General features: G+C 45.3%; 1 protein-coding gene across 2 annotated transcripts; it reads left to right on the forward strand.

Moving 5' to 3' along the window:
- The first annotated feature begins 787 nt into the window (after nucleotides 1-787).
- On the forward strand, nucleotides 788-13611 carry LIN37 (lin-37 DREAM MuvB core complex component). Of its 2 annotated transcripts, XM_070949589.1 has the most exons (10): nucleotides 788-910; nucleotides 3597-3650; nucleotides 3921-3996; nucleotides 4507-4557; nucleotides 5271-5300; nucleotides 7898-7983; nucleotides 8582-8748; nucleotides 10179-10328; nucleotides 12815-12888; nucleotides 13429-13611. In XM_070949589.1, the coding sequence occupies exons 2-10, from the start codon at nucleotides 3617-3619 to the stop codon at nucleotides 13508-13510; spliced, it is 750 nt and encodes a 249-aa protein (XP_070805690.1). In that variant the 5' UTR covers nucleotides 788-910; nucleotides 3597-3616; the 3' UTR covers nucleotides 13511-13611. The 2 variants fall into 2 exon arrangements, with proteins under 2 accessions (XP_070805690.1, XP_070805691.1); XM_070949590.1 differs by lacking the exon at nucleotides 5271-5300.

The raw sequence follows: 13611 nt of genomic DNA on the forward strand, positions 1-13611 counted from the left end.
AAATGGGGATTTCGCAGTATCCTTCCCCTGGAGTGGGGTGGGAATGGAGATTTTACAGTATCCTGTACTACCAAGAGCCTTGGTAGTACAGTGGTCTAAAGCACCCTGTTATTAAGACCAGCTGCCTGCAATTACTGCAGGTTCGAATCTCGCCAGGCTCAAGGTTGACTCAGCCTTCCATCCTTTCTAAGGTAGGTGAAATGAGGACCCAGATTGTGGGGGCAATAAGTTGACTTTGTATAAATATACAAAAGGATGAAGGCTATTGCTTGGCGCATTGTAAGCCGCCCTGAGTCTCCGGAGAAGGGCGGCATATATAAATCAAATAAAATAGAAAAAAAAATAGAAAATAAATAGAAAATAAATCCTTCCCCTGCCATGCCACGCCCACCAAGCCACACCCACAGAACCGGTAGTACAACATTTTGAAGCCCACCACTGCTTCCAACTCTTGTTATTCTACTATTCTGTTAAGATGACAACTTCTTGAAACACAGGGGGGGGGGGAAAAATAGTAGTTGTGTCTGGCTCACAGGAGCGCCATCCTTGCACAAGAGGCGCTGTTTCTATTCGCAAAGGAGGGGAGGGGGGAAAAAAAACAGTCTCAGTCACTGGGTGGAATCGCCCGGCCTACAATTCCCAGCATGCAATGCACCAGAGGCGGTTTTTCTGCATTCGTACGGACGGGCAAAGCGATCCAGAAGAGGCAGCTTTTCGTTGGAGGGGGGGGGGGAGTCTGGGGGGTTTTGCGCGCGGACGGAGGGAGGGAGGGAGGGAGGGGGGGGTGCGTGCAAAGCTAGGAAAGGAAGCGAGCCAGCCCAAGCAGAGAGCCCGACAGCGATCCCTCCCGAAGGATTTGGCTTCGATCTGCTCCATTGGAAGAGCTGGAATCGCTCCTTTTCCACCAAAAGTAAGAGGTTGCAAGGGGTGGGTGGGATGCCCACTCTTGGGCTGTGGCTGCTGCGGGATCGGGCAGAAGGGAGGTCGGGATCTGCTCTTAGAGGTGCAGCCCGATCCGGCGGGAATTCGCTTTCTCCCCTTCTTCATCCGAGCAGCCAAAAAGCGATTTTGCCCCTAAAACGGGGGGTGGGAAAAATGTTGGAGGAGGAGGAGAAGGGAGAATTGATCGGGATGCCATCAATTGCACGGAGGGTTGTACGTGCTCAGTCCTGTCTATGCTCAAGAGTTCTTAAAAGTCCTCGCTGGCTGGATTCACACAACACGCTAAACCCCCATCAAGAGATCGCCGTGGCTTTGAGATCGCGGACTTGCAAAGAGTCCCTAAAAGTGATGGGATGGGATTGGCTTGATGATTCAGATTTAAAAGGCAGGGAGCCCTGGATTTCACGGATCGGCCCGAAGCGCAAACCACGGATTTGAACCTTTTCTTACGTGCCCTGCAAACCTGACTCGCATGACTTTTCTCACGTGCCCTGCAAACCTGACTCGCATGACTTTTAGAGCGGAGCTGCCTTTAAGAGTCCTAACTTTCAGAAAAGCAAAAAAGAAAAAACTTTCCCAGTTTCTCTGCTTTAACATTTCTTCTGCTTTAGCAATAGATTGAAGGAATTCAATCTATTGCAGAGGTCTTCAAACTTGGCAGTTTTAAGACTGGTGGACTTCAACTCCCAGAATTCTCCAGCCAGCTATTCTATGCTGGCTGGAGAATTCTGGGAGTTGAAGTTCACCAGTCTTAAAGCTGCCAAGTTTGAGGACCCTTGATCTATTGAGTTTTTTTTTGTTACTTTAAGAAAACTGCTCCCAAGCTGAATTTGATGGCAAGTTCCATTCTTGTTGGAGCATTATTGCAACGAGGGGCTTGTAGTCAACACGTTTATTATTATTTATTATTATTTATTAGTTCGATTTATATGCCGCCCTTCTCCGGAGACTCAGGGCGACTTACAATGCATTAAGCAATAGCCTTCATACTTTTGTATATACCTGCTTAGTAGGGCTTTCGACCCCCCCTAAGCGGTGTTCTTTTTTTTAATACAAAGTCAGCTTATTGCCCCCACAATCCGGGTCCTCGAAAGGATGGAAGGATGAGTCAACCTTGAGCCTGGTGAGATTCGAACTTGCAGTAATTGCAGGCAGGTGGCAACTAAGTGCTACTTTAACAGCACTTAGTCCACTGCGCCACCAAGGCTTTTGGGGGTAGCTTTTGTCATTACTTGAATCCATTAGGTTGAACTTTCTGTACTATTTTTCTCACGTGTATCAGCCCTTTTAAGGTAAATCAGACCAGCAAACTAATTCTATAGGAAGACTAGAAGTATATATATATATATATATATATATATATATATAGTATTTCATTGAGACCTTGCAAGTCTGATTATGTTTTTCCTTCCCTTCCTCTTATATGATAGCGTTTTTCAATCTTGACCACTTTTTCAGATGTGTGGACTTCAACTCCCAGAATATCTCAGCCAGCCTTTCCACGGTGGCTGGGGAATTCTGGGAAGTGAAGTCCATGCATCTGACAATTGCTAAAGTTGAGATACACCAGGGGTCAGTAACCTGTGGCTCTGGAGCCGCATGTGGCTCTTTGCACCCTCAGCTGTGGCTTCCTGTCAGGTGAGCCCACCACTGGCTGGCTCTGCCCCTTGCCCCCCACTCCCAGTCACTCCTCGCCTGGCCTGAGAAGGTAAGGGCGATGGCTGGGGATGGAGAAGCGGCCAGGGCAGAGAGAGTGGGAGAAAGAGACACATAGATATAGGGAGAGAGGGAGGGAGGGAGGGGAGAGAGAGATATGACAAAAGGATTTTGTGGGTCCCGGTGTTTTTTAACAACTGGTTCTCTGCCCTAATGACCGGCTGGGTAGGCATGGCTGGGGGGGGGGTGTGTCATGTGACTGGTGGAAGTGAGTGACATCGAGTTGGCCACGCCCACCCAGGTTTTGTGGCTCCCGGTGTTTTCTTTTCTGTGGGAAAGGGGTCCAAATGGCTCTTTGAGTGTTTAAGGTTGCAGACCCCTGAGATACTGTTTATAAGATATACAGGTAGTCTGCAACCTACAACCATTCATTTAGAGACCATGGGAAGTTAGAACAGCACTGGAAAAAGTGACTTATGACCATTTTTCACACTTACAACCATCGCAGCATCCCCCATGGTCACGCGATCAGAATTTGGTTGCTTAGCAACTGGGCATGTATATAAGACAGTTGCATTGTCCAGGGGTGCTGTGATCCCTATGTTGTAACCTTCTCAGCTGGCTTCTCACAAGCAAAGTCAATGGGGAAGCCAATTTTGCTTAATGACCATATGATTCACTTAACAACTGCAGTGTTATTTGCTTAACAACGGTGGCAAAAAGATTGGAAAATTGGGCAAAACTCATTTAATAACTACAATCTTTAATCTGGATTGTGGTCGTAAGTGGAAGACTACCTGTAATAACAGCATCTGGAAAACTGGTCCAAGTTTATTTCCTTCTTATAGTAAGCAAAATCAAGGTGGGATTGAGTTTATTTGTCTTTCTTCCCTTTATTTTTGGGCTCTATCATCTTTTGTGGTTGTGTGATGCCTTCCCCAAAGTCAAAATATGAATTTGAGATATTTTTTTTTCCCCCTGCTTTCTTACTCCTGCAGGAAATTGCTTCTCGACAAACATGTTACATACCAAAGTCAAAACAGAAAAACCAGGTAAAATGCCTCGGGAAATATTCTGCTATAAAAATCCAAGGATTTGAATTTTATCTAACCTCTTCTCTCCCATTCCCGTTCTTCAGCTTGGATTGCATTAGAAGTAAATGTTATTTAGCTTTTTAAAGAGAGTAATCCACAGGCCTTTGGGAGTTTCCTAGACTTGAAAAAAAAAACAGGCGACTTCATTGTTAACTTAAAAAAAAAAAGATACATCATGAATTCCTCTCATTGTTTTATGCCGGAGTAACAATCTCTCATCATCCTCAGATCTTGAGACGGCCAATGCTCGAAACCGTCTTGATGCCGTCCTACAGTGTCTGCTGGAGAAAACGGATGTTGACAGGTAAGAATCAGCAAGTCAGTTCTGAGCACCGAAAAGAAATCTGAAACCGTTGATATTTGAAAGGGGTTAAAACTGTTGAGTGGGCCATTTTTGCTTTTTATGGCTGAACATTTCCTAAATCAGTGTTGGCGAACCAGCCGAAACGGGAGCGAATGCACCACGCGGGGGGGAAGCACTGGAAACCTGAAGAGCAGTTCACACATGAGCAGCATGCACGCGCCGGGAAGTTGACCTTCCGATTTCCGGTGTGTGCAGGCGTGCCAGTCACCTGGTCTTCCGGTTTCAGCAAAGACCAGCTGGTTGGTGCGCTCATGCGCGCCGGGGAGCTGCCCTTCTGGTTTCAGATTCTGATAGGAATCTCTTCCTATTCTACCAGCCTGTCAATCTCTCATTTCTCACGAGGCCGAAGTAGTTGTCAGGAAGAACCCTCAAAGGGTGCATTCATGTTTTGGACAAAGCCAATTACATTTCCCCTTTTTCTTTTTCTTTTTTTTTTCTGATTCATCTCAGGGATCAAATGGAAGAGGACCCTGGAAAGACATCATCAGATGCGCTCAGCAAGTAAGGAGCAGCCATCATGTTCAGCCTTCTCCTTTCTCTTTGCACTTTGACCTGCCTCAAGCCATTAGCCGAATTCAGGCAGAGAAAGGAATTTTTTTAAGAAAGGTTCACCCATGTTCAGTTGACAGTCAGGCATTGAGATGATTTGGCTTATGTCTCCTGCAGCGTCTTTGAAATCCTTCGCTCTGCTCTTCTTTCAGAAGTACTCGAGAGGAATTTGAGAAGTGGGTCCAAATATCTTTTTTTATCTTCCCCAAGCAATCTCCAACTTTTAGACTATCGCGTAAAAACAACTAGCAGTACATCTACCTAATTATCCTATTATCCTTTCTGCTTGCTTGCTTTTGAAGCTTTTTCAAAATGACGCCTTAAAAAGTATTTACAATATTTTTACAGATATTTATATAATACCAAACTTTCAAAAAGGAGGTATTACTAGTGGTCTGGGACAGCAGGCCCCAAAGAGCTGAGGAATTTATATCCTTCCGGGTGTACCTGGACTACGACTCCCAGCATTCACTGTTGGCGATGCTGGCTATGACTTCTGGGAATCATAGTCCAGCCGTATCTGGAGGCTGCAGCTTCCCATCCCTGCTCCAGTCTATAGACTTGCTAACTCTGCTGAGAACCAACTTCCTAGAAAAGCCATTTTCTTTCTGGTGGGGCTGTTGCCTGCTAGGTATTTCCTAACCTCTCTTGCTTTGCGGTTGCAGGGACCCTTCTCCTATTGCTACAGGAAAGAGGTATGGTTCTTAGCCCTGTCCTTCCTTCCTTGCCTACTGATGACCACAGAGTGGGAGAATAGAAAGTTTTCTTACTGAGTTCAACTGAAGATCTCAAGAAACAAAATCACGCAAGCGTGTGGCACAGAATTCTGCAGCCTGGTTCACACGTCACTGTGTTGAATGCCATCAGGAGTCTGGTTCGCACGTCGATTTCAATGCTGTGTGTGAACTTGGCCTGCAGGTTTTGTTTTGGGATTTCCTCCCCCCTGGCGGTTCCAGCAGCCAGAAAGACAACCAAAGGAGCGCCTTGTTTCTTCAGTTGTGGGAATGAGTGCAGCCAATGCACTTGGTTCTCTTCCTTGCCAACAGCATTTGGAATTCAGTGCTTTCTTGAGAAAGCACTGAAAAGTGCTTCTCAAAAGCAGTACCAATTTCAAGGTGCCTCCAGTTGCAACTGTGACCAGAGACACTATCCAAAAAAAAAAAAAAAAAAAGTTTACCGTTTCTTACTATCCGTTTCCTGGATTTTCAGTTTCGCTCTTTGCAGCCCAGAATACTTTGGAATGGGCGTGGCCTAGAAATACTGTTTAATTAATATGCAAACCAGGCAAATGACTTGTAGCTCTTGCTGCGGTTGGATTTTTAAAAAGCTGATCGCAGAGGGGATCTTCTCGACAGGCAGGAGAGTAATTTGGATGCTCAGTGACTCATTTCCAGTGCCCCTTGGGTTGATTGTGTTATTTATTCAAAATGTAGATGTTTTATACCAGGGGTCTCCAACCTTGGCAACTTTAAGACTTGTGGACTTCAACTCCCAGGATTCTGGGAGTTGAAGTCCACAAGTCTTAAAGTCCACAAGTCTTAAAAGTTGCCAAGGTTGGAGACCCTTGTTTTATACTATATGAAGTAATAAATAGGCTGGAGCAAAATAGGCCCAAGGCCTATTGTATAATTGCCGTTGCACGATTAAGACATATCGGTAAGCGGACATCAAGCCAGCTCAGAATGATGGCAGGACAGAAACTAGCTTTAAACTTTCGCCACTGCTATGATCTGAGCTAGATCCACAATTCCCATTACCCTAGCACCGTGATGGCGAACCTATCGCACGCGTGCCAGAGGTGGCACGCAGCGCCTTCTCTGTGGGCACGCGAGCCGTTGCCCCAGTTCAGCTCTGCCGCGCATGTGTGCGTGCCCCCCACTGGCTGGCTGGTCTTTGGTCTCTGCCACGCATGCGTGGGGGGCGTGCGGGGGGTCCGCACATGCATTGCATTTGGGCACTTGGTCTGGAAAAGTTTAGCTCTAGCTTGTTTGCTATTGCCAGTGGGATGCAAATTCCATCACCTGTCTAAAACAGGTGTGTCTAACCCGTGGCGCACAGGCCACACACAGCCCTGGACAGCTTAGTAACATAGATTGTAAACTTTTTATCATTATTATATATGTTGATATTCATTAACTAATTTGATATATTTTATATATAAGGCCCAGGTAAGCCAAAAGGTTGGGCATGGCTGGTCTAAAGGAAACCAGGGGTACCTAATTTTTCTTCAGAGCCAAGCTGACTTGTCTCAATCAAGAAAAAACAGCATGCCAAAGAACTGGAAAGTTGCAGATCCGTACACTTGGTGGAGACACTATCACTTGGTTTCTAATCGTCGTATACAGTAGTGGCCAAAATTGTGGAAACCTTTTGGGAAAAGTGTATTTTCTGAAACAAGCTAATAACACCACTTTTTTTTTTTTAGTAGTACCATAAAATTATATATCAATGGAAAGATAATTTAATCAGGAATGTAATGCAATAACTTTTATGAAGGATTTGCTATTAGAATAGCAGTTACAGTATAAAGAAGAAAAGTGAAAGGTAGAAAAAATGAGATATACAAAAATTATCACCATAGAAAAAATGAGATATACAAAAATTATCATGTCAGTTAATATTTGGGTAACTATTAGCATGAATTACAGCTTTACAACGTCTTCCCATGGAGTGAACCAAGTCTTTGAGTTCTGCAGCTGTTATAATGTGAAACCAAAATTGAATGATTGCTTCTATTAACTGGGTTTTATTGCTGGGTCGCTTCTGACTTAACAAGTTTCTTTAGTCGGCTCCATAGATATTCAATTGGGTGAAGGTCTGGGCTATTCCCAGGCCATTCCAGCAGTGGAATATGATTATCTTGAAACTCCCAAAAAAAATGGTGTTATTAGCCATCAAACCTCAAAAATACACTTTTCCCAAAAGGTTCCCACAATTTTGGCCACTACTGTATGATAGCTTGTTACATCTGCCAGCGTTCAGGGTCATGGAATCCTAGTGTCGGAAGGGACAATTCAGTCCAACTTCCTGCCCAGTGCAGGAATCTCAATTAAGCCTCCTTCACAAAAGGCGATCTAGCCTCCTTAAACAAAAACTTGAATGTCTACTCCATTCATTCTGGGTGTTCCAGGTGTCTTGTCCCAGAGACACTTATGAGATCAGGTTCTTCAGAGCCCATGGAATGAGTCCTAACAGAGTTGGAAGACATTCTCAGAAGTCTCATCATCCCCATCTGCTCAGTGCAAAACCTTCCAGTTGCTTGCATCACCTTCTAATGCTTTTGTGTTCTCAGGCCTTCTACTCGATTCTCCCATCACCGTCGCAAGAAGAGGAAAGAGATGGACGATGGACTCACTGAAGGGGGACCACAAAAGCAGAGTGAGTGGAAGCATCAGAGCTACCGTGGTGACTCTTGAGCCAAGTCATTGATTCTTGGCGAAGAGTTAAACTGCTGACCTTAGAGATGCAAAGCTTAGGTTTTGCTGCTGAATTATGACTCAAGCCACCTTCGATTTCTGAAGGCATCACCCAGCTCTGATTTAAGATCTGTCTCTTAATTTTTTTAAGGTATCTTTTTGTCAACTCGCAAAATATCCCTGGCCTGCTCTCGAGTTGCCGTAGGCCAGGGGGAATGGGAAATTGGCGAAACTGCCCAGCAGCAAAAAATAGATGCACATTCCATGCTTATCTCCCTCAAGGCTGTATCCCAGGGATACCTACAGCAGTCGAAGGGGACTGACCTCTGCCACCCACGAAATTGCTCCCTTGACGAATGTGATTGATGACACACCCTGGTGGGAAGGGGAAAACAGGGTCATAATTGGAGCGTAAATTACGTAGAGTCAGAGCTGGCTTCACTTGGGAACGTGCCAACATGAAGCTCCTAATAAATACCTGGATTTCTTTTGAAGCTTGGCTCAAGACTTATGATTTAATTAGGGCATCCGTGAGAACCCTGACATCTTTATCTTTGCAGACACCTACATCATCAAGCTGTTTGATCGAAGTGTAGACCTGGCCCAGTTCTCCGAGAGCACCCCACTATACCCCATCTGCCGAGCTTGGATGCGGAATAGTCCCATGGTGCGGGAACAGGAACGATCTCCCAGCCCAAATCTACCCACCCTGCTTGAGGATGAAGAGGTACAGAATAGGATTCCCTAATCCGGCTTCTAAGTGGGAAAAGTCTTTTCTCACCAGTCAAACAATAGCTGAGTTTACTGCTTTCCACAAACTTTTCTCTGGCGGGCCTTAAAATCTATTGCGCACCTTTCTCTCCATAACTCACACAATTGAGGAGGTCAGACCGGTAAATATGTAATCCAAATGAAGTCTGAATCTGATCTGGGACTTTTTATGCACAGAGGTTACATCCTTCTTTACCCACGTGGCATCCTGTATAGGTAGTCCTTGTTTAGTGACCATTTGCAGTTATGTGATGAAAAAATAAATTTTATGACCAACCCTTGCATTTACGACCTTCTTAGGTTTGCTTGTAAAGCAAAGGAAAGCTGAAACAAGATCATAAGCACAGTTGTGGTTTCACTTAGCACAGGCTTAATGACCGAGTTGCTGGTCCCAACCGATGTTGCTAAATGAGGACTACCTTTACGTTCATTAAGCTTATAGCTTCCAGAAGTCCCAGCCTGAGGGATACTGGGCCAGTGTGGATTGAGCAAAACTTTGGATTCCACCAGCGAAACAAGGCTCAGATCCATATCTAGCCTACATTCTCCTTTGTCTAAAATGGAAAAGATGGACAGGTCTGTCCTAGATTCTTTTCCAAATCAACAGGCCTGTCCTAGATTCTGAAGACTGGATCTTCAGTCTTCAGAATTTAAGCAAATTTCCAAATGCAAATCTCAAAGGCAGGGGTGGGATTCAGCTGGTTCAGACCGGTTCGGGTGAACCAGATGTTAATTTTAATCTGGTTTGCTGAACTGGTTGTTCCAAGGACTGGCTGACCCCGCCCACCCTGCCCCTCTCAGGAGTCTCCACACGGCCCGTTTTGGATGCCAGGTAAGTGTAGGGTGTGCACGGAAGCTCTGGGAGGGCAAAAAACAGGCCTACTGTAAGTCCGGAAACGGGGCTGTTTCCGGCCTCTGGAGGGCCTCCAGTGTCTGGGGGAGGCCGTTTTTGCCTTCCTGGAGGCTCCAGGAAAGTCTCCGGAGCCTGGGGAGGGCGAAAAACGGACCTACCAGCAGTCCTCTAGTAACAGCCAAAAATGTCACAGCCAAAAACGGGCTAACAAGCTCCGTTTTTAGCTGCAGTGGTTTCCTGCAACCCTCTGCCAGCGAAAACAAAACTCACCAGCCTGTTTTCGCTGGCAGAGGCACTGCTGGTCCTTCATTGTTTCCAGGACAGATGGTTCCAGCCAGATCGCAGCACCCCGCGGGCCGGATCTGGCCCCCGGACTTTGAGTTTAACACCCCTGCTGTATATACTGTAACATAAATATACAGTACTTTATATACTGCATTTCAAGAATAAGTCTCCTGATTAAGGCTGCAAAAGTTGGACCCATTATTTTTTTGTCCTCTTTCTCTCCTCTCTCTTAAACTCTGGGATCTCAGGGCGTTGAAGTCTTAAATGGGAAAATCCAGGATGTCTACAAGCTACCATCGCCTATCCCTTGCCAGACAAATCCTGCAGGGGAACCCATTAACCTGCGTATCCCATTCCCACCAGCATCCGAAGAGGAAACAAAAGTGGCTGCTGAAACGGTCAGACCATCCTGCAAATTAAGGAGTGGGGTGGGGTGACGGGGATGAGAATAAACAGGTTGGATGGTAAAATAGCAAATGGTAGGGATTTTAACCACCTTTTCTCATCTGAATCCCCTCTTACTATCAGCAAGACATGGGGCAGTGTGCATCAGGATATTATGTCAGGGTTCCAAGGAACACCCCTAACGAAATAAAACTCCGAGGCCTGAGGTTCCTCAAAGTCCCAATTTATTAGAGATGTCATCAGTGGTGGGATTCAAATAATTTAACAACCGGTTCTCTGCCCTAATGACCAGCTGGGTAGGCATGACTCGGTGGTCATGTGACTGTGGGTGTGGCCAACTCAACTTCACTCACATCGATGGGCACTTCGACTTATCTGTTACAATGTAATAAGGGTTAAGCAGAGAGGCAGTTTCTGTAAGCAGGGCAATAAAGATTAGGCTAGAAACACCACCAGAATGTTTCCTTCCTGCCTTCCTTACAGGATTAGCCTTGTAAAGTGGAAAAAAAACAAAATAAGATTTCTTCCAACAACCGGTTCTCCGAACTGCTTAGAAAGTTAACAACCGGTTCTCCCGAATAGGTGCGAACTAGCTGAAACCCATCACTGGATGTCATGTTGGCACATCTGGGAAAACCCGAATCTGAAAGCTTCCAGGTTTCCCCCACCCAGCTAACAGTTCGCAGCCCTGCCCCACACCCACAAGCTCATCACATATAGTCCAATCAATTCTTCACATTCAACTGGATACAATCTCCAGGCAGTTTCCAGCAGATGTAGGCAAAAGTGTCCTTGAATACAGAATGTTGTTATGACTAACTTTCTACCGCTCCAACAAAAACCCCCCTCCCAATTTCCCAGGCTAAAATATGTGGCAGTTAGGAAGCAGAAAGGAAAACTGTCTTCCAAAACTGACATATTACTCTTAAGAGGACACCTAGCATTTTCAATTTGAAATGTATTTTTAATTGTCTGGCCCGATTCACACAACATCATCTTCTTTTAACGACCCCATAATCCCTTGCGAGGTGGAGTCGGGGCAACTGAATGGAGTTAGCAGAGTGTTTAAATGGCCGGATGCCCTTCCTGTCGCCAGTGCGGAGTTTTGTTCAGCAGATATATTCTCGGTGTGCCCAGAGAAAGAAATATCTGCCTCTACCTTGGATCGAACTCACAGCCTCCTGATTGTGAGGCGAGAACTCCACTTTTAGGCCACCACACCACTCCCGGATTTACACAACATGCCAAAACCTAAATCGAAGCTAAAAAAAAAAAAACAACCATAGTCGCTATATCACATACTATTTGCATTTAACCGGTTTGCTAAATTATCTCCCTTTTTCTGGGTTTCCACAGGGCATTGAGTCATAAACTAAAACATTCTGGATTCACACAATGCAATAAATTATGCACGGATACACACACCCACAAATAATAACAATCCCACCAACCAAGCCTGGTTTGTTGTATGAATCAAGCCACTATATTTTCAACTGATTTGATTGTGTTGTGGATAAGAGTAGGCTTTTGTGCCAAGTTGTCAAAGGAGAGGATTATGTTAGACTACTTTTCTCAGTTCAAGTGAGGAAAGGGTACTTACGAGACATGTTAATTTAAAAGAACCGGAAGAACAGAAAACAGGAAGATGAATGAGTCAGAATAATGTACCGTAAAAGTGCAAACTTAAAAAGGCAGCTAAAAACTGAAGATGTGCCACCAACTAAATCAACATAAGTAAAATAAACTGTTGGAAGAAATGTCCATCCGGGTTCAGTTCCAAGTGGGGAGAAAGACACTGGAAACATGGTGGCTGTTTGGAAAAATGGTTTTTAATGGTGGACAGGACCACATGGTTTTGAGGTCCTGGGCAAAAAGGCACATGGAATGGAGAGAGGGATATATTTATACACTCTCTTGGGCCCTGCCTTAGCATTTCCTGTTCCTGTACAAGAAGTGTATCCCATTGGCTGTCAGTCTCCCAGGGGGGCGGGGTCTTAGCTAACTTTGTAGGCTGTCTGTGTCCCAGGCTTGGTTGAGCCTTGCTGGGTGATGTAATCTTCCCAGGTGCCATGTGGTGAGATGGGTAGAGGGCTAATCCTATCATGTCCTGAGGGCCATGTCTTAATCCCATCACCTGGAGCTGAAGGGAGGAGGGCAGAGAGCTGCAGGAAGCTGCTTTGTCTTTAAAAACATCTTTCTTCTTTTCTCATCCACAGAAATATAATATTCTTCCTCTTTAATATTTCCTAGAATATTTCATTCTTCTAGGAGTGGGGTGAGTGCTGACGTCCTACAAAACTGAAAAGGAATTTAGGACTGCAAGTTTCACAGACTGATAAGTCTCCAATTAATTTAGCTACTGTATCAGATGCTCTTGTTAGATTGAAGATGCTTGTTAGGACATTCATACAGTGCCCTTAGATTCATAGCAAATTAAGTGATCTTGCATATGTTTCCTCTCTCCTATAAACCCTCCCAGACTTCTGAAGTGGTCCCTTCAATGTCTACCCTCATCTACAAGAACATGGAGAGATGGAAGAAGATCAGACAAAGGTAGGGCTTGTGTAACAGAAAGCCAAACTGTGGCCCAGAGACAAGAGCTCAGGGGTGAAATCCAGCAGGTTCTGACAGGTTCTGGAGAACCAGTAGTGGAAATTTTGAGCAGTTCAAAGCACCGGCAGCAGAAAGTTTGAGTAGTTCGGAGAACCAGCAAATACCACCTCTGGCTGGCCCCAAAGTGGGGAGGGAATGGGGATTTTGCAAAATCCTTCCCCCAGGAGTGGGGAGAGAATGGGGATTTTGCAGTATCCTTCCCCTGGAGTGGGGAGGGAATGGGGATTTTGCAGTATCCTTCTCCTGGAGTGAGGTGGGAATGGAGATTTTGCAGTATCCTTCCCCTGCCATGCCCGCCAAGCCACACCACGCCTACCAAGCCACGCCCACAGAACCAGTAGTAAAAAAAATTTGGATTTCACCCCTGCAAGAGATCGTTATTGGTCCCATGCGAGAATTCACTGTGTAGCGGGAAACAATTTGTGGAAAGGATAATGCAAAAAATCCATGTGCCGTGGTTGACTTGTGGCCTGTTTCCAGGTGGAAAGAAGCTTCGCAGAAGAACCAGTTGCGCTATGCTGAGAGCATGAAGATCCTTAAGGAGATGTATGAACGGCAATGAAGAATGAGGGGCTCATGTCTTCTTGGAATCCCTCGTCTCCTGGAATACAGAAGTGACTGCTTCTGAGTTTGTCTATCAATAAATGCAGCTTTTGTTTTGCA

This window comes from Pituophis catenifer, unplaced genomic scaffold (genome assembly GCF_029215685.1).
Source record: "Pituophis catenifer annectens isolate HBS135680 unplaced genomic scaffold, rPitCat1.0.hap2 SCAF_9, whole genome shotgun sequence".
Lineage (NCBI taxonomy): Eukaryota > Metazoa > Chordata > Lepidosauria > Squamata > Colubridae > Pituophis > Pituophis catenifer.